General features: G+C 33.3%; 1 protein-coding gene across 1 annotated transcript in view; it reads right to left on the bottom strand.

The window, feature by feature from the left end:
• Positions 1-20,934, bottom strand: part of LOC124369520 — an 89,883-nt gene extending 68,949 nt beyond the window's left edge. Inside the window, exons 1-3 of the mRNA XM_046827540.1 lie at positions 20,827-20,934; positions 4,010-4,059; positions 2,153-2,209 (exon numbers count right to left, since the gene is read on the bottom strand). Coding sequence (XP_046683496.1) covers positions 2,153-2,209; positions 4,010-4,059; positions 20,827-20,934 — 215 coding nt within the window. The remainder of the gene's footprint in view (positions 1-2,152; positions 2,210-4,009; positions 4,060-20,826) is intronic.
• Between the last annotated feature and the right edge of the window lie 4,031 nt (positions 20,935-24,965).

Genomic DNA, 24,965 nt, shown 5'->3' with positions numbered 1-24,965 from the left:
TCTCCTGGCAAAGATCTCTCTCTAGATGAAGGAATGATATTGTGGAGGGGCAGGCTTAGCTTCAGGCAGTACATAAAAAACAAAAAGCATAAGTATGGGATAAAAATTTAAGCTTCGACTGAACCTGATGGTTTTGTTACTAATTTTACAGTTTACAGTGGGAGTGAGGGAATCCTGTCAGGGAAAGGTCATACCTCAAAAGTAGTAAAATACTTGATGACTGGATTATTGAATAAGGGGCATTCATTATATATGGATTATTATTATAACAGTCCTACACTTGCTTGGGAACTTCTGCAAAAAGATACTTATTGCACTGAAACTCTCAGAAAAGACAGAAAAAAAGCACCACCAGACTTGAAAACCATTACACTCAAGAAGGGAGAAAAAGCAGAATGTTATGCGGAGGGGGTTATGGTAGGCAAGTGGAAAGATAAAAGAGTTGTCAATTATATATGAACAGAGGCGTGGACAAATTAAACAAAAACCCATTCCGATAATACACTACAATGCTAAAATGAAGGGTGTTGATCGCTATGACCAACTTTTATCTTACTACCCGTGTGATCACAAGTCCCTGCGGTGGTATAAAAAGGTTTTTGTCCACGTATTGCAGATGTTTGTCACCAATGCCTATCGCCTTTATTGCTTTGCAAATCCTGAAGTGAAAATTCCCTTATACGAATTTAGGTTGAGTATCATTGAGCAACTTCTTCCACCAAAAGACAGACATACCTAATGTCCCAGCAAAAAGACAGCGACTGACTGAACATGTCATTTCGAAAATTTCTCAAACTCCTGGTGGAAAATCCAGAGGAAGAAGGTGCAGAGTGTGCAGCAGAGAAGGGAAAAGAAAAGAAAGCTTGTATTTCTGTTCGCAGTGTCCTGAAGAGCCAGCATTGTGTGTAGTGCAGTGCTTTGACAAGTACCACAAGGAATAAAATTCGGACCTTTTTATGGGGGTAGGTGGGGATGTAAATAGGTCTAAACAACACATGTGTGGTGTAAATAAACATTAACAATAAATATCCTACAGTGTTAACTTAAAAATGTTTGTTCTTCATCTTATTTTTTGTGTTTAGCTTATAAACTAAGTTCAGTGGCTTGATGACGGGTATACCCGACGGTTTTGTAATCGACTAATTTTGTTCCCAGAACCTGAAAAATAACTTTTAAAAGTGTTAAAGAAATTAACTTCAATAAGAAAATCTGTGTACTTCATTTTGTTTAACTTAGAACTATTAAAATTATGTGTGTCTGATCTGTGGGCCTGGTGACGTCATTATCAGCACCATAAAATCTTCTCAGCTGACTTCTATCAACATTTCTGAGGTCCATGTATGTTAATATAAGAATTTTATGTATAAAAACTTTTAGGCCCGTACCACTGTTTTACGATTTGGCATGCAGCACTCAACGTGTTAATATATGGAATATAAAGAAGGCCTACCCTAAAGGTGTTCTGAGGTTTTATAAAGATGGTTCACATCCAACTTAAGAGCAGAGTTTGGTGTACATGGGCCATGAACCAAAGTGGTGATGCATGTGTTGAACCTCATAATTTACAATTAAACCCAATCTTTTTGTATCACCAACTTTAGGAGTATAAATTTATCTACATTTAAAACACAACATTAACATTTGGCGAGCTCAATCATCCAATAAACTGGAACCTTTGCATTTGACACAACTGTGTCACACCATACTCGATAGAATAGGAACTAGCAAACTTTTGATGGGAAAGGATTCAAACAATCTAGTAAAATCATTTCTATCCTATTGACAGGCCTGTTGGCAGCTATAAACAGCTTTTACAACAGAATTATAATGCCAATATAAATTTAAAATGATTTTTTCAGCTAGTTATTAGAAATACAATAGAATTGGAACTAGCAAACTTATGATGGGAAAGGATACCAAACAATCTAGTAAAATCATTTCTATCCTATTGACAGGCCTGTTGGCAGCTATAAATAGCTTTTACAACAGAATTATAATGCCAATATAAATTTAAAATTATTTGTTCAGTTAGTTATTAGAAATATGGTAAATAATAACTATAGCAATTATGACTAATGAAAATATTATCACTATAATGAAAATATTAATCATTTATAAATATAAGTACGTATAAATAAGATGTTATAATTACCTGTGGAGATGGTCCGAGTTGTTTTTGTTTTTGTCCGATATCTTTATCCGCATGATCCTACATCAAAATAACAGTTCAGAATGAATCACTAGTTTTATATGTGGCGCAACTCATTAATGCACATACAAAACAGAATTCTAGTTATATAAGACATGTCTTTTAGGAGACCTGATTGGAAGTTTTTCTGGAACGTATATGGGCCAAGGTCGTCTTCACATGGGGCATACCTGCCTCTCTCTTCTATTTCTTCCTTTCTCATTCCATACCAATGTTTTAATAGGGGCAAATTCAGAAAAATTACAAGGTAGAAGAGCCAAATGAGATCAACTATGTTTCATATTTTAACCCTCATTTAACAGATTTTCCATTGTTTTGGGAAAGTCTCTACTGGCATGAGCGTATATTCCGTTGATTAAAATTGCCCGCTCTCCTCATTTTTTACAATAACTCATGTGGTCCAAAAACTATATGGTGCAAGTTATATACCACTAGAAACATGATGAATGGGCAGGGAAGGTTGTACTAGTTACAGCATTTAGTGCCAGTTCCAGTGTTTCTTTTTGTGAAGCAAACCGTTCTCGGATTGCTATCTTGGTTAATTTTCTCTGTTTGATTTTGTTGTTGTGTAAATTTTATCATGACTGTGCATATGTTACCGTAGTCCAATGGGAAGGGCATTGAACACCTGTTTCTGACTGAGAAGAATTTGATTTTAGTTCAGACAGTTCTGATGTTGACATTTTTTAACATTATGTGGGAATGGATATTATTGTTGGTGAGAGGGGATAATGAGGGAGTGTAAATTTGTTTGTTTGATACATAAATAATTAAAAATAAACAAACTGATTTGTGGGTGTCAGTGGGTGTGGGGGCTAAAAGAAAAACCAGTAGCTAACCTATACTTTGCAATAACCTTTTAACCCTTCCCACGCGGCAAACGAATATATCCGTTACGCCTAATTTTGACTGAAACGCGGTAAACGGATATATCCTTCAAAGTATATTTTGTGTTATTTAATAAATTTTAGTTGCCGTGGAATCCGCTAGAGTTCAAGGGAGTAATGAATACTTGTTCCGAAAAGCAGATGTTACAGTTTGAACCTCATTGGCGCGTCGCAGTGGTGGGAGGGCGTGGCTTTGTCCCTCGTGGCGTGATTTAGCCTAAGTCTGCGGCGAACCATTATGCGGTAAACGGATATATCCCGGCACAGCATATTTTAGTGTTTAACGCTGTTTTGCCATATTTCCTTATTTACTGTTCGTGTTCCTGTTGTATTTAGCATTATATTATCTTTTTATTTTGTTATTACTTTATTTGTTGTGTCGTTATAATAGGCCTATACTGTTCTATGCAATGGCAAATCTTGATGATTTTCTGTAAAATTTGAAAATTTGTTAAAAAATATAGGGGTTTGATTATTTTGTGATACTGTATTATTTTTTATTCCTAATAGCCACCACTAACTAAAAATAAAATTAGAGTTGGTAAAATGTAAAAAAAATTTAAAGTTAATTACGCGTTATGAGTCAAAATTGAAAGATAAATTCCGCGTGGGAAGGGTTAAAATATCTCCAGGCCATGAGCCATGTCCAAAAACCAGTTCAGGACCTTATACCCTCTACTAGGACAACAAAGTTTTTAGATAGCATGTTCAAGTTAAGAGTGAGGTAACCTATGCAAGATGATTGAATATTTAATAGTTATTTAATAAATAATTTAGAATATGAAATTATAATTTGCAAATATATTCAATACAGATCATTGTGGATACAATTAAAACAAATATCAAAGTTTCCCACAAACAAACTGCATAAATATATCAAAATACATATAGAGATTGGGTAAATATTACTAACCATATTAGATGGCCCTTGCTCCATATCATGTGCTCGTCTCTTTCTTGACACTGAAAAAGAAACAAAATGTTAAATGGCTCACAAGTTTGTGTAATATTGGATAGTAAAAAATGTTATAATTAACACAATGCTGAATAGGATATCAATTTAATCCATTTGTGCCTTATCACATAACAGTTTGGTAATGCCACCACGATGGTCTCATTCATCATCAAAGAACCACAAATAGTGCAGAATGTGTAACAATTTGTTTGCGTTCTCATAATATTTTCAATGTATAAAACTAAAAAAGGACTAAGCTAATAATTTTTAAATGATTTAATTTTAATATTAAAATATAAAACATTTGTAAGTTGCATCAAATATAAATATATTTTGTTAAACCATGAGTTTTAGCAACATTAATCTACCTATTGCTGTGTGTTCAAAAAAAATAAAAAATTTTCTTATCTATATATGTACTATTATGATTACAGAAGCAATTGTAACAGTATCTTTGACGAAACTTGGCATGAAGGTTCTATTTAACCCTCCAAGTGCTACTATCGCACTGTGCGACATGTTCGAACCACTAAATGTTACTATCACACTGTGCGATATGTTCAAACCAAAGTGTTACTATTACACTGCAATGTTCGTTTTTTTTAAATTGCCATACAACGGTTTATTTAATTATTCCGTGATTTTCATAGTACAATGTAGGAGAAATTTCTCTACGGACTGGCTCTACTTTGTAAGCCTCTGAGTAGAATGAAAAATAACAGTCAGCTGATTTTGTCAGCTGTTGCCGTGCTCGCCATGCAGTACTTTGTTGTAGTTTTCGTCTAGGTTAGTTATTGTTCGGCCCTCCGCAACGTACTGTTTTGATTTGTGTTATTATTCACTATGCGATACGATTCTTGCTTCTTGTGTGTATTTTCTATTTTATTACGAGTTGCTACAGTGCTTTAGACCACTTCAGGAGGCCCGTAGGGGGAGGCAGAAGAAAGAGGGTAGCGCAGCAATCAGAATCTGACTAAGTTTTTTTAGTCAAATGTAAATATGTATATATACATATGTTTATAAAGAAAAGGACCATAATAGAATTTTTTTTTTACTATTCATAAGTTTTTTTAGTCAAATGTAAATATGTATATAAACATATGTTTATAAAGAAAAGGACCATAATAGAATTTTTTTTTTTACTATTCATAATTATTATAACAGACAGACAGCTTTTGTGAGGTTATATGTACATCCAAACCAATATTGTTTGAGAAGTGTTTACTTTGAATGTGTCCATTGTGCAAATTTTGGTGTGCGGAACATTTTTTTAGTTTTTATATTTTGTGTTTGTAGTTTTTGTTCAAAAGGCTTTGAAGTGACATTTTTATGGTTCACAATGAAATTTGAAACAATTTGTATATTTTTAAATATTTATAACCATGTTTTAAAACGCATTTACAACCTCACCATCTAAAAAAAACAAAAAGAAAAAAAATGTTTACTATTCATGAAGACTTTTTACAGAAAAGTGGTAATTGTTTTGAATTATCTTTATTTCCTTAAGCATGTTTTTCTGAAAAGAATGATATACAACACATGATCTTTGAATGTATATTTGTATCTAAAAAGTGACTTTTACGAAACCATGTATTTTGCTTCAAAACAGCCCAGCACTTTAAAGTGATTTAATTACCACTTGGAGGGTTAATGGAAAATTATTATTGGGGCAAATAAGACCAAGAATTTGGAGTACTTCAGGTTAAAATCTTTTTCTTTATCACTACTAACACACATTGTGATTTTAATAAAAATTGAAACAAACGTTCTATAAGGTTAATAATTTATTTTTAAAGCTACAAAACTCAAATCCTCTACCTTCCCTTTAAATAATATAAATGGTAGTTTATAGAATGAGCTTCCTTTCAGAGTATATTCCATTTATGTACAAATTTATGGATATATATATTTATAAGAGAATCTATTCATCTGCAATCGTCTGTCTACCACTAAGCAGGCAACGTCGCGCATTGAACCAGCAGCCAAGCAGTAAATAAATATAAGAAAGTCTGTACAGTAACCACCCATCACGAAAACACAACAACAAAGTAAAATATAAAATACAAGAAATGCTGAACAGAAACCAATCAAAAGGTTGCTCATACACTAGCTGGTGGCCCATACACTAGCTGGTGGCCCATACATCTTAGCCGTACAAGAAGGTTGAAAAATTGGAATGAGACAAAACTATGAAGAAATTAATTTTTTGGGCTTAGTGATGTGGATGGGACTATCCTTAAAAAATATTGGCTTGTCGTTCATTGGAAGGAAGTTCTCGCACTACTTAGAAATTTATTGCAGTGTGAGAACTGGAGCTCTGTCTATGGTGCCTCTGTGTGAAAAGTATGAAGCTTTTGATAACATTTGTAAACTATTTTAATTTGGTATTCCCAAGTTTCAAGATTCAATATTCAAAGTCTTTATTCGTGAAATGCACATCATGTACAAGAATAGTGTCAAGTAAAATTACTTTCATAATAAGAATACTGTAAAATAAAAACACAAATTTGCCGTTAAAATACCATTAAATTAATTATATAAAGAAAACAACAAAGTATATAAAAAATAGTTACCTCCCAATTCACCTTCTTTCCAAAATTTCCTCAAAAGAATAATTTCAGCAGGTAAGATTTTAATTTTTTAAGTTTTGTTCTTTTCTTACCTCTCTTGGTAGGTTTTTAACCCTCTCCCACTCGCATTGTTTCCAGGCGCTCACGGTGCTTCTAACCTCAATTAATTCGCTCTGCCGGTCACGAAGTGTATGACTACAACCCACCATTGTTTCCGCACAACTATATAAATAGCAAAATAATGGAATAAATCTAGTGTAAAAGTAAAGTAAATGGTCTCCTGACAGCAAACAACCCGTAGTAGTACAAAATATTGCTACTCGAGAGCAGCACTTATCGGCTCTAGTGGGTAAAACAGTGTGTGCAGATCTGTGCCGTTTAAGCTGCAGTGGCTATGTGGTGGCCGTGCCGGTTCATGCATTGCGAGCGGGAGAGGGTTAAAGAACTAAAGAACTTATGTCCCATAAAATCAGTTTTCTTTTTGAAAAATTCAAGATTACGTTGTGGGACATTTCTGTTATGCCTTGTGTTATATTGATGACTAACTAGAGTTGGAGTGGTGTTTTCTTCTTATTTCGCATAAAGAACTGTTTCATAAATATATAAACTGTATACCATTAAAATTCCATTTTCTGTAAATAACTTCTTAACGGAGTCAGTCTTTTTAAGCCTAAGGATAACCCGTAGAGCTCTTTTGTTGAATTAGTAACCTATACAGATTCTTTTTTGTTGTTGCGCCATATATGCTTATTCCATATGATAAGTGTTAATGCACTAGAGAAAAATATACGGATCGTAAAGTTTGTAAACTACAAACCCTTGACAATTGTCTCGGTGCATAAATACCAGGAGACATTTTATGAATAATATGGTCAACATGTTTATTCCAGGAAAGGTTTTCATCAATTAAAAATCCTAAATATTTGGTGCATTCAACTTGGCTTACTTCGTCTTTGTTTACATTGATGCCAATATTAATTTTGGTTCTGGTTTGTCTTATAGAAAAAGAAAAAAGTAATTTTTTGCCATCTAAATATTGTTTTACTAAATTTATGCTGATGTGAGAAGATATTTCAATGTCTTCTAAACTACCAGATACTGTAATATTAGTATCATCCGCAAACTGACAAATATAACAATTTTGAGGGACTACTTTGGGCATTCCATTCATGTAACACAGAAACAGTAAAGACCTAAAATTGACCATGTGGTACTCCATATTTTATGGTTTGTATTGCAGATTTGAATTTCCTAATGAAACTGTAATTACTTAATTCTAATTGTGGAGATGTGTGCTCTACTTCAACATATTGCTTTCGCTCTGTTAAACATGATCTAAACCATGACAGTTCTTTATTTTGGATTCCTAAATTATTAAGAGACAATATTAATTCTGGATGATACATGCTATCAAAAGCTCAAGGGAGATCTAAGAAATTTCCAACTACTTTTTCACCTTTATCAATAGTATCAATTATTGATTGAATATATCCAATGCCTGCAGTAATCGTTGATTTCCCCTTCCTAAAACCATGTTGTTGATTATCCAATAAGTTATTGAATTCCAAGTAGTTCATAAGTTGAATGTACACAACCTTTTCAAAAGCTTTAGAAAAAACTGGCAGAAGGGACACTGATCTAAAACATAATGATCGTTCGGATTTCCTTTTTTAAAAATAGGAATTACCCTAGCAACCTTAAGTTCATTTGGAAACTGGCCAGAAATAAGAGACGAATTTATTAGATGAGTAGTAAGCTATTAGATGAGTAGTAAGCAGTTTTAGAATGAATGGAAGAGATTGCTTCACCAGTTTAATTGGTATTTCATCATGTCCTGTAGACATTTTATTCTCAAATTGTAATATAATCTTTTCTAATTTAGTTTCTGTAATTTGCTCAAATCTAAATCTATTTGGTGCTTCACTAAAATTTTGAACGTTGTGATGGTTTTCATCCCAAGGAGGTAAATTAGATAAGACTAACTTATCAACTACAGACACAAAATAATCATTAAAACAATTTCCAACATATACAGGATGACTAGTCAGCTCATTTTTATCCTCATTTAAAACACAAATATTTTCCTTACAAGCATTTTTTTTTTTTTTTTATTAATTCAGGTTTGATCAATTGCCAAGATGATTTTGACTTATTGCTAGAATTATTTATTTTCCCATCAAAAAACTTTTCTTTTCAGCATCAACATAATTTCTCAAATCCTTTTTCATCTCTTTGATTATAAATTTTAAATTATTATCTTTAGATATCCTATAAGTTTTTTTCTAAATTAAATAGTTATCTTTGTGTTTTATTTCATCAGCAATCCATTTATTTCTATGGTATTCCTTACTTAATAACATTACTTTGGGGAAATTTACTTCAAAATTATAATTAAAAATAGAATTAAAAACACAATACTTCATATTCACTGGTGCTCATCTGACCATGATGTCTTTGACAGGCTGTTCAAAAATGATTTGGTATTACATGGAGTATATTTTCTTATAAATTTGTTTAGCATGTAGTTTTGTTTGTTACCATGATACAAAACTTCCAGTATTTGTGCATCATGATCAGAGATATGAGTAACAATGCCAATAACTTTAGTTTGTCTAAGAGGTAAATTTGTTATTATAGTGTCAATAGCCGTTTTGTGATTCAGAAGTGAATCTGGTTGGAAAATCAATTTTATATTTTAAATTGTATGACTTTAAAATTCTGTTAAATTTGTTATGAACATTATCTTTGTTTAATACATTTATATATTAAAATCACCTAACAGTACAATATTTCTAAATTTATTACATAGAATGTCACATAGTGCATCTAACTTAGTAAAAAAAGGCTCAATGTAACAATGATTAGGACTTCTATACAAACAGGCTAATACAAAAGAAAATGATTTTAAATGTATCTCAGAGAGACAGCACTCAAACTCCTTATCAGTTTACAGAGACTTTACTGAAGAGATTGAAATGTTATTGCATTTTAAGTTTTATTTCGTGCTAAGATTACAACACCTCCTCCACTGGAAGTTGTCCTGGAATAAAAGATTTTTTTAAAGTTTGTAATATTTAAAATTTAAAGTTCAGTCTGTGTCATTTTGTGTTCAGATAAGGCAATATTACATCTGGCTGAACTTCGTCTAGTAAAATTTTTAACAAGTTTATTCGAGACTGCAAAAATAAAAAACAAATTTATTTATAATTGGGTAACCTATGAACTGAAATATGAGAAAAATAAGGTTTTAAATTTAAAAAGATTGGCAAATAAACACTCACCACAATTATGTAATGAGATACGAAATAAAAATAAATAATATAAAGGTTTGCTAACCAATGCAAAAGAGTTCTTTAAAAATAAAATAAAAAATTCAACCAATGTATGTAAAACATGGGATATTATAAATAAGGAAACAGGAAAAAAGAAGGATAATATAGAAAATAACAATATTTAGTAGGTAATAGATCTCCAACCCGGCACAAGTCAGTAATGCTTTAAATGATTACTTTGTGGTTGTTATTGATAACTTGCTTCAAAAACAACCTGTAAAAAATGAAATAATACAAGGAAACAATCTCTGATATACATGGTTCGTCCTCCAGTGATTGAAAAAGAATTGTGTATAATCACTGATTATCTTAAAAACAAGTCATCCAGTGGTTATTATGAGATTCCTATAACATTACTTATACATTCAAAAAAGTATTGATTAAACCATTAGTCCATATTTTTTTATTCTTCCTTTATATCAGATAATTTTTCCTAAAAACTATAAAAATTTCTAGAGTAATTCTTTTATTTAAAAAAAAGGAGAAACCACAATCATCCTATTGCTCTTCTGCCATCAATATCAAACATTTTTGAAAAGGCTATGTATAATCGATTAGTACCTTTTTGATGAGCCACAGCATGGGTTCCGGAAATCTTCAGTGACAGCATTGGTAAATTTCACTAAATTTATTTATGTATACAATTTAAAAAAAACCCATAATATATAGTCAGAATGCTTCAAATGATGTAAATTTATTATAATAAAAACTCATTGTCTAATTATAATTGTCTCAAGTTCACCTGACTTATTTACTAGGTCTATCAAGTGTTCAATAAACATAGTATTCAATAAATTAAAAATAATTAAAAAAACATTATATGTAATCTAAGCATAGGCCTAAACAAAAGGATTGTTATACCATAATTAACCTGAATGTCACTGAGCTATTGTACAATAAATTAATTACAAATAAACCATTGATCACTGTATAGTTTATAGACACAAGCTTAGAATTCACAAATAAAAGTTTAGAATACACAATTAGTAATGCTGGTACATTAACCCTTTGAACCCCAGGCGACGAAATATAGTCGCCGAGAAAATATGCGAAGATCCCCGCAGCGACGATACAATGAAGATGCGATAATCCACGGGCGACGTAATATCATCGCCATGGTATATGCGTTTAATACATATTTATTTGAAACCGTAAAATACTTATTTTACGAGTATTAATACATATTTATGAGTATTTTAGTAAAATACAAATTTTTTGTTAGTAATATAGTGTATTTAAAATAACATCTATGCTCAAAAAAAATATAATACTCTTTGTTCCTACAGCTGTATTTGTTTACAAAGCGGTCTAATGTTACGTATATTGTCTTTGTCTTTGTGCGTGTGAATTGAGTTTGAGGACTGTTTTTAGTCACTTTTTCTTTAGTTTTAATCTTATAGTAATAATCAGTTCTGTGAACAATGAGTGACAACATTGTAAATCACCCGAGTGAATTGGACAGACAACTGGATGTTGGACAGACAACTGGATGTTAACCTATCAGATGACGATTGATTGGTCTGGTCTGACGTCTCATCAATTTTCAGTGATGACACTGATGTTGATCCTACCTATAGGCCAACTATCTCGGACTCAGATGACGAAGAAATGCAATTTAGTCAGCTATCTACTTCTCGCGATAACGCCGCCGCTAGGCCTACTCCAGACAATGACCAGCTAGGCCTACTCCAGACAATGACCAACCGGATCGTGGTTGCAAAATCTTTATCTTTAGAGATATCAATATAATTGTTTTTGTACATACATAAAACTAAATTTAGAAAAATAAAATGTGGGTGCCCATACTAAAAATGTTTCTTATTTTTTAATTAAAAAATCTTAAAATCTATTTTTTTACCTAAAAATCTATAAACATATATTTTAAAGTTATTCTAATGTTGTTAAACAATTTTTTATACTTCAGACTAAACTTTTTCTGTGTACACAATTTCATTCTGGACATTTTGGTGTGCAATAGAAGACAATAGCATAAAAAAATAGCAAAAATATTAATTTTTTACGAACAGTATGCAATACAGCTGTTTCTTCTCCGGGGATTCTCTGTAGTTCTTAGGTCAAATGGTTTTGGTAAGTTTTTCCCACCATCAATATTTTGGTCTGGGGTTCAAAGGGTTAATATGCATTAATATAAAATTATAAAGTTTGATCATAAAATAAACACTTATAATTTACTTATTCCTTGAAGATATATATACTACTTAATGGCATATTTCACAAGGAAAAATTTGTGTCATTTGATACCAAGACAACTGTAAAAATATTATGAGACAACAAAGCTTCGGTTTTGAAATGCCTCGCACGAAAAATAAATAAATTGGAAATGATATGTATTATTTACATTTATTAATATTTATAACCATGTTTTAAAACTCATTTACAACCTCACCATCTAAAAAAAACAAAAAGAAAAAATATTATCTATTATTCGTCGACTTTTTTAGAGAAAAGTGGTAATTGTTTTGAATTATCTTTTATTTCCTAAAGCATGTTTTTCTGAAAAGAATGATATATAACACATGATCTATGAATTTATATTTTTATCTAAAAAGTGGCTTTTAAGAAACCATGTATTTTGCTTCAAAACAGCCCAGCACTTAGTGATTTAATTACAACTTGGAGGGTTAATGTGATTTAATTACCACTTGGAGGGTTAACTAGCTTTTATATAAAACAAGTTTTGTGCAGTTGTTTATAGTGTAGTATAAAAGAATTATGGTTAAAATAGAAGATACAAAGCATTGGTTCTGTCCAGGAGAATTTGGCAATAAATGTTTGCAGTTCTATGAATCTAAAGTAATCAAAGTCCCAAACAAACTGACAACAGTGAACAGCTTGTTGTGATGTTCTCAAATTTTTGTGATTTCTGGATTTATAATTTTTTTAATTGTCGAGTAAGTGTGTTGATAAGCGTATTAGTGTGACAGTACTATTAGGGAAATGAGCACACCCATTAGGGAAGTTAGCATGGTCACAGCACTAGGTTAAGGAGCAACTGGAGTTCTGTAAGCTTCAAACAAAAACAAAATATCTAGTGTTAAAGTTTGTATTGAGAAAAACAAGCAAATGACTTACTTTTTGACTTCTTTGCTGTCGAGGAGTACCTACTGAGGAGTACCTACTAGCACCGGTGATCTTCTCGTTTTGAGTGTCCACACATGCCCAGCCGACTCCCTGGTTTAAACGAGACAAGTTGGTGGGGGTAATGGCGTTCTCTTATTGGTAGAGGTTGTTGGAGGGGAGACATCCCGACGAATGAGAATCAAAGCTCTGAGAACAATGTGATCCCCCTACCGCTCTCGGTCACCAAGGACGTACCCAGCGAGGGGGTCCAAGGGGTCCGGACTCCCAATTTTCAGTTGTTTTTTCAATTACTTTTTTAGTAACCGATTATTATTATTTAAATAATTCAGTATTACTGATATGCACTGCTGACAGATCGTTCTCAACAAAGAAACGGGTTAAGAACTTTTTAAGGCACACAATAGGGCCTTACTCTTTGTCCACTATAGCGAAATATTAGTTGTCTGGACCCCCTCCTGGCAACAAACCTTTTCTTGGCTACGTTCTTGTGATACGTTTCACCAATACTTGTAAAGTTAAAAATTTCCCATTTTTATTAATCACCTGAAACTAAAGAATTCCCTTGACAAACATAATTGGTCGAAGAAATATGAATATTTTTTATATTAGTTTAGTTATATTGCTGTAGTAATTAGTTTGGTTTCTGATATTCTATTTTTTTTTTTTTTTTTTTTTTTTTTTATTTATTCACATCCTCTTCACATCAATTGACTTTTCAAGTGGAAAATGCTTAGAAAGTGAGTAGGGCAGGAAAAGGAAAATCTTAAACCGCAAAAAGGCCTAACAAAAAGTAAAATAAATAGGAACATTAATCGAATTGGTTGACCCTAATAAATACCTCCGGGCTCCAACCATCACCTTGCGGTATGACCACGACTAGCCAACACCTCACTCACCTCGAGAGCAGTCTCTACCACTCAACCTCAAAAAAGTAAGGAAGAAGTAAAAAATAAAGTTAATGTGAACACTATATTAACTTTATTTTATGCCAGTGTTCATTGTTATTTATATTGTCAAAGTATTTTATTTTGTATTTTACAATTAATTATTAATATTTTTGTTTCATTATAATAGTAAGTGGTTCTGAATTATGGTGCACAATTATTCAGTCTAACTAATAGCTAATACGTCGTTTATTTTATTAATTTTGTATGATATTAGTTTTAGTGCATTTATAAAGCAGTGTAAACTGAAAAGCGCTAGACAATAAGGCGTTAGGCGTTATATTATACCAGCCGGTTTGGTTTGGTATGTTCTTAAATTCGCCCCCCTCCTAAAGACTACTCCTAGTTATGCCACTCTTAGCAATAACTAACTGCCAACTACTAATGTTCACAACACTTACTGTACATTAAAAACAACCTCCCCTTGGCTTCATGCACAAACAAAATCAAGAGCTATCTCGATATAGTGCTCATCAGGGTAAAGTAGTAACAATGTTTGGCGAGGGGGGTGAGGGCAACGTCGCACGTCATGCCACTGAGTCACGATTGGTGGGAATTCATCAAAGTGGAGAGGCTTCTTTAAATAACTATATTAGAAAACAGTTTTTTTTTCTTTTTTTATAGATCAAATAACAACAAAAGAAATTAAAACATAGAAATTTCATTGTCATATTTTATAATTTGTGATTGTAATGAATGTGCCCTGAAGTGTGTTAAATGTTGTTTAATATTGATACATTAATAATGATAATGATGTAAAACACACTAACAAAAACACAAAGCACAGTTTTAAGTTGCGTGTTGTTGCATTTGGTTAAGACAAATTTTGTTGCGAGCGCGAGGCGTGGACGAACTGGTAAGGGTTATTACGTCTGTGTCCTGCTCCTGCACAGAAAGCGCGCCGTGTGTTCTGAGAGCCGAGCTAATAACTCTGCACCGATAGTCTAAGTAATAAATCTAACCTGTCAAACCAAACCTATTCCTTCTTTTTCTAGAAACAAGTAGTAATGTAACCTATAATGTGAAACTGTTTATTCTTCATCTGTAAGTGGCAGAGTAAGGTATTGTTTGATATGGTGGTGGGAGGGGAGGTTTATTTTTCAAGTTTAAAACCTTTACTCACAATTACAAAATAGTCATGGAAATTGAGGATAGTATATAGTTTAGAATAGTAATAAGAGATACATCATGCCTATACAGTTGTAAGGCTTCTATATTTATATAAATCAATAATATATTTTAATTATAAAAATGAAGATTTGTGAGGGTTCTAAATCTGATAATCATGCTTAATACGATGGTATAAATCTTCACACTAGATTTACCGTTCTCTAGATCTCCCAGATAATCTTACACAAGTACTCATACACATTACTCATTTATAGATTTAGTGACATTTTTTTCGTTTACAATCGAAGCGTTAGATGTTTGTTCGAATGTTGAATATTATTATATGAATTTCACAGTAGTTCCTACTTGATTTACCTAAAAACGTATAAGAACATTAAGTGTAGCATAGAGACAACAGAGGGGTTTCCCTGACACTATGGTAAGGCTCCTTATGATCCGCCTTGGTAGTCGGCTAGTCTGGCCAGTCGGGGCTGTAAAAAGTGTTACCCATCCCATATAGTCCCCGCGGTGCTTGAAACACACAACCTCTGAAAAGCTTTAAAAACGCATAAGAACAAACATTATTGAAAATGATCTGAGAATTCTAAAACGCTGTTTAGTTTAGTTTACAATGCATAATAACCATTCCCTTTCCAAATTCTGTACGGCCGCCATTTTTAAACCTTAAGAGGTGTCAAAAATTGTGAAAGAATACAAATTATTTAAAATTATCTAATAATTTTCAAACATTTGTCATTTTGAGTCTATACTTCAAAATATTTGAGCTATACGTTTTGCAGAATTGCGAATGGCCCCCCACCTGAAAACCTTTTATTAATTATGAGTCCTTAATCAACTCATCAAAGCTATGTGCTAATTACTCAACAATTTTTTTCGATTTATTAAAAATTACCACGGTCATCGTGTTCACAATTATTTTCGCAATGTTAATGATCTGAGAATTCTAAAACGCTGTTTAGTTTTACTTTACATGCATAATAACGTAGCTGTAACCATTCCCTTTCCAAATTCTGTACGGCCGCCATTTTTAAACCTTAAGAGGTGTCAAAAATTGTGAAAGAATACAAATTATTTAAAATTATCTAATAATTTTCAAACATTTGTCATTTTGAGCCTATACTTCAAAATATTTGAGCTATACGTTTTGCAGAATTGTGAATGGCCCCCACCTGAAAACCTTTTATTAGTTATGAGTCCTTAATCAACTCATCAAAGCTATGTGCAATTACTCAAAAACAATTTTTCGATTTATTAAAAATTACCACTGTCATCGTGTTCACAATTATTTTCGCAATGTTGTTGTATACTACTCAAAATGTTATGCGTCGGATATCTGAAGATATCACGGGAAATTAAAAAAAGAAACCGTAAAAAACCACTAATGGAAAGTTTGAAGAATTTCAAAACACATTTTTGTTTTCCTGTGCGATGTATAATTCAGATATACAAAACGTAGGTGGAAAGGGTTGATTTAGTATTAGTGTTGAGTTTAGCTCCAGTACATGAAAAATATATTTAATTACACCCTCACTGGTCAGTATAAAGCAGACGACTAACTCAGAGTGACTAAACTAACATCTACGTATGGCTTATCACCATAAAGGTAATAAGGTTGTTATGACAACCACTATGTATGCATTTTCACTTTCGCCATGGCACAGCCTTCATTGTGATAAAACTGGGCGCATGGCTACAGCATAAACAAACATGCAATAAGGGGAGATAGGCATGTTGTACTCATGTACTGGCTTTACTCAGAAATGTTTGATCCTGGATCCCTGGGTGATCGAGGTGAGATACTTGAGGCGAGCAAGTGTATCCTGATCGATGATTGGTATTTCACGTACTTCCCTATAATAAAATACAATGTTCATCTTCAGAAATAGTTTAAGTGTGACTTTTCTCTGTTAGTTAGGCCTACATTTTTTCATTTGGCACTTTTTAGTCAAAGCTGTTAGATTGAAATGTTCCCATATTTTCTAAATTTAGTTACGTTTCATTAAAATTCGCTCAATTGTGCACAAAAACTAATTTACAAATTGAGAATGGGATTCAGCAAAATAGTTCGAGTGAAGAAAGATTTGGTATATGATATCGTCTACATAACTATTGCTCGCAGATAGTTTTATAATTACCAACAGAAGCAACAAATCCTCGCTAACTACTTTTCTCGTGTCAGTATTTTCAGCCAAGTTAAAAGTAGATGATTTAACTAAAGTATAACAATTGTTAAATTAAACAATACTATGTTCATCAGTGTAAAATTATAAACACGTTTTACTTATGTAGTATAATTCATTATATTAATTTACCGACTGTCAGTATCGGCGAGTGCACTAGCAACGGCTGAGATAGCCCACAGGTCCAAGCCGAACAATAGCTGACTGTGTTCCTTACCCGCCCCCTCAGTTCCATTCATTCACTTGTGCACGGTATATCAGCTTGGGTTAGCCCACATGCCCACTCAACGCTCCAAAGGAGATAGCCCACACCACAGCCTGAAAGTTATGATATTAACACATTAAAGCATTGCTTCGAGTCCTGTACATTGTATATAGAGTATATATATATATATATATATATATATATATATATATATATATATATATATATATATATATATATACAATTACTCTATGTTCAAACAGTGCCGAGGGGATGACAATCCTAACACATCACTTTGTGAGCCGGCGGAAATGTGTTAGTGTCTTTGTGCATAATCTGGTAGATAAGCTAGCCAGAAAGGTGACAAAACGGTTGCAACTTAAGTCAAACTTATTGGCTACCACCTGATAACATAAATATAAGACACCATAACGTTATTATAAAGGGATGTATAGGGTCTCTTGAAAATGCTATATCGTAAGAATTACATGCCACATCCTCTGTCTTTTACCTTAAATGTATATAATATAACCTGAGCTTCCTGAATAAAACGTGTTTTACTTGAGAATTGGAATGTATTTTTATTCAAATAATATGTATTGTACATTTAAACGCTTTTTGCAATTTAAAACCATGCTATCCCTGAAAGTTATTGGCATTTAACCGATAAATATGTTTAATTATATACTGTATATAAAACTACGTAGTTAATCATGACACAGGAAATATGTAATTGTGTTTTTTAATAGCTTAGCGGTTTACGTTCACTCATAGATGCGTCAGACCTACAGCGCGGCAATCAACTAATATATACAAAAAAATACGAATTCTAGTAAACTATTTACAAGGCACGATATTTTGTTACTTTGGTTATCTAATTTCGGGTTTTCATACACAATGTACGGCTCAAACACATGTAAGCGATCGGTAAACACGCAGGTTACACGAATATAAATGGGCGTAAAAGCAATAGCCTATATTGAGCAATATTTTCTTTAGAGATTGTAATGCTAAGTTACTCGTCATAATAAGGACTCTAATACCATATTATAATACAGTTTAAGACAAACTTTCTTGAAACCAATAATATAAAATGTCCACCTCAATTTAGGTTTCATCATTTTATATCTTTATTTCTTCAAAAAGCTGTGACTCCGTTTAGTCAAAATGAGCATCATTTTACTCCCTTTTTCTAGGTAAATAAAGCTCTCGACGTTGTTGAATACGGTCTGTCAGTGTTTCTTAAGATGGTTTAATGGAGTTAAGGATGGGATATGTGTAGGTTTCTGGGGATATTTTTCTTCGTAGTTTCAATAGAATTTTTGTTACGTTTGGTCTTCCAGATAGTCTGGGGTCTCGGACAGCGAGTGAATTGTAGAGAATAGCTTTCAGCCAGAAAGAGTCTCAAAATTCCCCTCTTTATTATTGTATTAGTCTTGTTTTAGTAATAGCAATGTGTTTAAAATTCCAGGTTACAAAACAATACAAAACTCAGTTCTCCACTTTGGTCACACATAATTTAACTCTGTGTCTTAAAATAAAAATAGTGGTGGATAGAGAGAACCGTGGACCCGTCCACACTCAGCCGGTTGTCTATCGTCGCTCTACTTTGTCTGGTGGATAGAGAGAACCGTGGACTCATCCAGGCTCAGCCGGTTGTTCTTGGAGAAACTATGAAAATATGTAAAGATCTCAGAGTTTCCAATGTCATGGGTAATACATACCCAGCATGGATCACTTCTGGCTGGTTTATACCTTCCAGTTGAACCTACCACTGGGCACAGCAAAAACCGATGTGTCACTTAAATCGGGCAACCCTATGGATGTCCAAGAGCAGCACATCACTAATCGCTTAGCACATCACAATTCGATAGGTCCAGTCTACTGCGGGAGATAACTGTTGGAGTTTGGTGGAGTTCGTTCCCTAACTATCAAAGGTTCTTGCTAGCCTCAACAAGAGTGTGCCACCCCCTGCCTGCTTTGACTCGAGAGGCTGTTTCAGAGCTGGCCTACCTTTCTTCCGGGGGAGAGGCATGACTTTGAGATGTAGTGACCTAATTCTCAAAGGTTCTTGCTAGCCTCAACAAGAGTGTGCCACCCCCTGCCTGCTTTGACTCGAGAGGCTGTTTCAGAGCTGGCCTACCTTTCTTCCGGGGGAGAGGCATGACTTTGAGATGTAGTGCCCTAATTCTTCCTCATGGATCTCGATAAGTCTAACCTTACCCTTCCTTAATATCCTGTCACTCCGGAAGCAGCGCTAAGGTTCTTACAGGACTAAGTGCAATTTATAAATTTCTTGCCCTAAGAGAGAGAGAGAGAGAAAAAAAGGTAATACAAAGCATCTTGGGGTATAGTAGTGTACTGTAAACTGACAAAGTAGAGTATTATCTGTATTTTAGTATATATGGCGCCATTTAGTGTATTATGGATATCATTGAAACATTGCTATAAAATTCAATGAATATAATGCAATGAATAAAATGTAATGACAAAATTGTGAATATATGTAAGATACACATAGTTGGGATTCCTGGACATTGTGGCGTGCAATATTTACAGTAGCTGAAATAATAAAATAGAGTGACCGGGGATTCAACGCGCAGCGAGCCCGTGGCAAATACAAATTGTGAATATATGTAAGATACCCATAGTTTGGATTCCTGGACACTGTAGCGTGCAATATTTACAGTAGCTGAAAGAATAAAATAGAGTGACCGGGCTTCAACGCGCAGCGAGCCCGTGGCAAATACAAATTGTGAATATATGTAAGATACCCATAGTTAGGATTCCTGGACATTGTGGCGTGCAATATTTATAGTAGTTGAAAGAATAAAATAGAGTGACCGGGCTTCAACGCGCAGCCAGCCCGTGGCAAATACAAATTGTGAATAATAAACTCTAACACAACGACCCAACTGTTACGTGGCATACAAGATTCATTCGATATGAAGTGGTCTATTGTGAATAATAAACTCTAACACAACGACCCAACTGTTACGTGGCATACAAGATTCATTCGATATGAAGTGAACTATTGTGAATAATAAACTCTAACACAACGACCCAACTATTACGTGGCATACAAGATTCATTCGATATGAAGTGAACTATTGTGAATAATAAACTCTAACACAACGACCCAACTGTTACGTGGCATACAATATTCATTCGATATGAAGTGAACTATTGTGAATAATAAACTCTAACACAACGACCCAACTATTACGTGGCATACAAGGTTCATTCGATATGAAGTGAACTATTGTGAATAATAAACTCTAACACAACGACCCAACTATTACGTGGCATACAAGGTCCATTATCGAATGAATGGCCGTGCTAGATGTGCTGGATACTCGCTTGGTGGGTATGTTCTGTGAACCCACCAAGCGAGTATCCAGCACATCTAGCACGGCCATTCATAACATAATAACAAATCTCCTAAATTATCACGTCTCCATATTCGACTCGGTTACCTCCGAACATTTTGCGCAGGAGGTTGCCATCTATGGATTTATCCCGGAAGCGGAGAGATTCAAAATCATTACTTCACATATGTTTCTACTATTTTTTCAAATAGTTTGGAGAGGAAGACCTCACTGAACACGCTGCTTCCATTATAAAACAATGGATAGTTTGACTTTATATATATATATTTCAGAAATTCTGAAAATCCCATAAAAACCGCCTGGAACTTCTGGTTTACTTCTTGTAAAATAGACTGGTACCCAAAGAGTTAAAACTTTAATGCTAAATTATTTAATTTATTTTATGACTATATTATCCGTAAAACTTCATATTTATTCCTGATCTATTAAAAAAAACATGTATCTTTTCAAAAGATAATTTGATTAGTTAAATCAATTTTTATAGCACCGAAGACTTGTCTAGGGAGTTGTGAATCCTTATGTTAAAGTTAGCACGGGGAGGTATATATATAAAACGAGAGTTTATGCTATTCAATAGTATCAGTAATGAATTCCGGAACTAATTAAGAATTATTATAATTTAACCTATAGCTACTGTTAAAATAAGCATTGAGAGTTTATGCCATTCAATAGTATCACTAATGAATTTCTGAACTAATTAAGAATTATTATTGTTTAACCTATAGCTACTGTTAAAATAAGCATTGAGAGTTTATGCCATTCAATAGTATCACTAATGAATTCCGGAACTAATTAAGAATTATTATTATTAAACCTATAGCTACTGTTAAAATAAGCATTTAGTTATAGATGATTGACGCTGTTCTAATTAACCCTCCAACTGTCGGACGGCGATGTTTTCGCCTATGCGGTTGTTTCCGTAGTGTCGCCGGTGAAAATTTCCCCAACTGACATGTACTGGCTTTATAAGTTTTATAAATCCTAATGTCGTTCAAAGACACATAAATGTTATACTATTGGAAAGCTGATGAAATAACCTATCTGTTTGTATGTCTTTGAATTCCCTCCTAATGCCTGTTTCCAGACAGTTTCGATACAAAAAAGTAAGTATTGTTTTCTGTAAGATGGATTGTTTGTAAACGAGTTCCCTTCCGTGTGTAAACAAAGAGCAGTGTATGTTTCTTAGACCGGTTATGTCATGTTTTATTTTAATATAGTTGTTATTTAATTGTTTTGGAATGACGAGTGATCCTTGTAGGTCAAGTGATATCAGGGAACTTCTTATGGATCCTAACATCAGTGACTTTCCCTAGTCAGAAAACGATGATGACGAAGCTGGATTACTGGGTGAGACTGATCATGGTTCTTGTGAGTCATTAGCTTCAAATAATGATGAGATTGAATTAAAATTTGTCAATTTTAACGATTTAACAGATTTTTCATCAGGTTCAGGCGATGATTACATACCAGATTCGTCTGACCTTGAGTCAAGTGAGAGGGATGTAGCATTGTATGAACATGCAATTCTTACTCCGTTATGTCGCTAAGCAACCGGTTACATCATACTAGCATACTTATTCCTTCTTCACTGTTGTCGTAGTAAAACTATATATTTTTTAAATATCTCAGTTACATTTAAGATAATCTGGCTATTTCACTTTGTTTGAAGCAGTTCAATTGATATAACTTACATATCCTAAAAAATGATAAAATGGTAAATAACACCTTTTTACAGTTTGACAATGTTTTTATTTTTTATAATGAGCTTATAAATATTATACAGGTCGTTCCAAACAAAATGGTATATCAAACAATATAATTATCATCATTATTACATTGTTGATGAATTTTTCAAAATACCCTTGCAAATACAATAAAATTAGGCGACAATGTGGGAAACATGACAGGCAGTTGGAGGGTTAAAGTCATTCTGAGTTTTAGTTTATTATTACTAAGTAAACACCATTTTTATTGAGTATATTTATTGTGTAAAATTTCATTCACATTCGCACCCCGAGTGGCGGTACAATTTCCAAAAATGATTTGAAACATACTGCAATCGTTTGTTTGGCATTCATGTGCGAAATAAAAACAAAGTGATGTCTCTAACAACACTCATTCACGAAAATAGCACTCTTCACTTTTCCGAAGTGGCCACTTTGAGCTTTGTCGTTCCAACAAAGATCGGAAATATAACGTGATAAACAATCGTCCAGGGATGAATGTGTTGCGTAATACCAACTACGCAGTTAAGGGTTGGGGTGGGCTTGGAAGGGGGGAGGGGAAGGGAGAGCTGTTTCACAATTGCTTAATTGGGGTGTCGCAAGAGGAAGGTTGAAGGACAAAAAAGCGCATTCTTGGAATAATCAGATAACTAAAATCGACAAATATAATAATATCCGGTCTAGCAAGGAAAGGAGAAGAGACAAAAATAATATATTATTTTTGTCTCTCCAAAAATAATATATTATTTTTGGAGATTATTTTTGGAGGGATCTCATTGAAACATAAGAAGCCTCCCTTCGTTAAGAATGCACACCTGCTCAGTGCTGTACAGGTAGTTTCTGGGCCCCTGAACAAACCCCTCACTTTCTCAGTGGAATTTTCATTTATATTTCACAAATGAACTAATTTTAATAATTACTTTCGGATTATACAATTTGCATTTGTATAATGTATTCATCTAATTAAACAATAAACCATGAAATGGTTTAGGTGATAACTCTGTAGGCAGACAAAATGTAGGCAGAGTACAAGACAACTATGATCAAATTGCTAATTAAAAAGGTGGTTGAAACATTAACTTGAAAAAAAAAAAAATTATCATACGTAAAGTAAAACACGTTGTAAAATCTTTGATATTTTTCAGTATCAATTTAAAATGATTAATGTTTGTTTAATCGACAACTCCACAGTTACTCTTTATCAACTTACATCCACTAGACCTACGTAATTTGATCATTTTATCAATTAATAAAGACAGGATTCATGTTATCCTTTATGGGGAGGAAGGAGGAGGGTAGGCAAACCAGGAATTAGTTCCTAAAACTAAAAATTCAGAATATGATAAATTTTATTTCGTGCCAAAGTTATAAGTTGAATTATACCGTATCAGAGGATTGTATCCCTCCAACTATCATTCAACGGATATCCGTTATTTGGACCTCTAACTTAAACTCATTTGTTGTAGTACGTAAACAATCGAGTATCGACGTGATTCATATACCATTTGAAAGGTAAAGAGTTACCAAAAATAGAACTGGTTTTATGGTTCTATGACAGTGGAGTAATTTTTGAATGACGTTGTTGTTTTCTTCTTTCCAGAAAAATTAGTTTCGCCCATTTTGTTGTTGTAAATGTTTTATAGTTTCCACAAAATATTACTACATTATTTTTCACAAAGTATTTATTATTATAGTGTTGTATAGTTTATTGTAAATATAGTTACATTTTTACAAATTTAATTGGTAGATCACGAAAACCACGCTTCTTCTACTTCTTTCAGTTTTTGCGCTAAAACTAATGTATTTACCAAAAGACTCATACAAAACTATATATTTTCTGAAACTAGTCTAAATTTGAAACCTTAAGGCAATATCGGAATTTAAAATTTATATACTGAACTATAGTTCCTACACACCCTTTTACATACAAATAACAAAAAATGTCCCCATTCACCGGGAGGTGAAAATATTTACCCTAGTTACTTATTACAATTGTGATATATTGTCTATTAGAACCAAATAATGCCAAATACAGTCAGGTTTGCAGCAAAAAAATTTTTTTACAGATTTTAGAAAAATAGCTTACAAAACAAGGACAAACGGCTTGGCGTTAAAGGAAAATACTAAGAGTAGTCGGAAGGAGGCTGGATGGAATCATTTCGTTGTGCATCCGCCTTTATAACTTTTAACAGAAAGGCCTAAAGGTGAAAGGGCCTTCAGTCTGTATATGTGATAACACTTTCGTTACGTTCTGCCGACTCCTTCAATACGCCGCTGTATCAGTTTATCTTTTCAAACAGTTTGGAGAGGAAAACCTACTGGGACCCATGGATACGT

Source organism: Homalodisca vitripennis, chromosome X, assembly GCF_021130785.1.
Source record: "Homalodisca vitripennis isolate AUS2020 chromosome X, UT_GWSS_2.1, whole genome shotgun sequence".
Taxonomy (NCBI): Eukaryota; Metazoa; Arthropoda; class Insecta; order Hemiptera; family Cicadellidae; genus Homalodisca; species Homalodisca vitripennis.
This window is presented reverse-complemented; position numbering and strand designations above follow the sequence as displayed.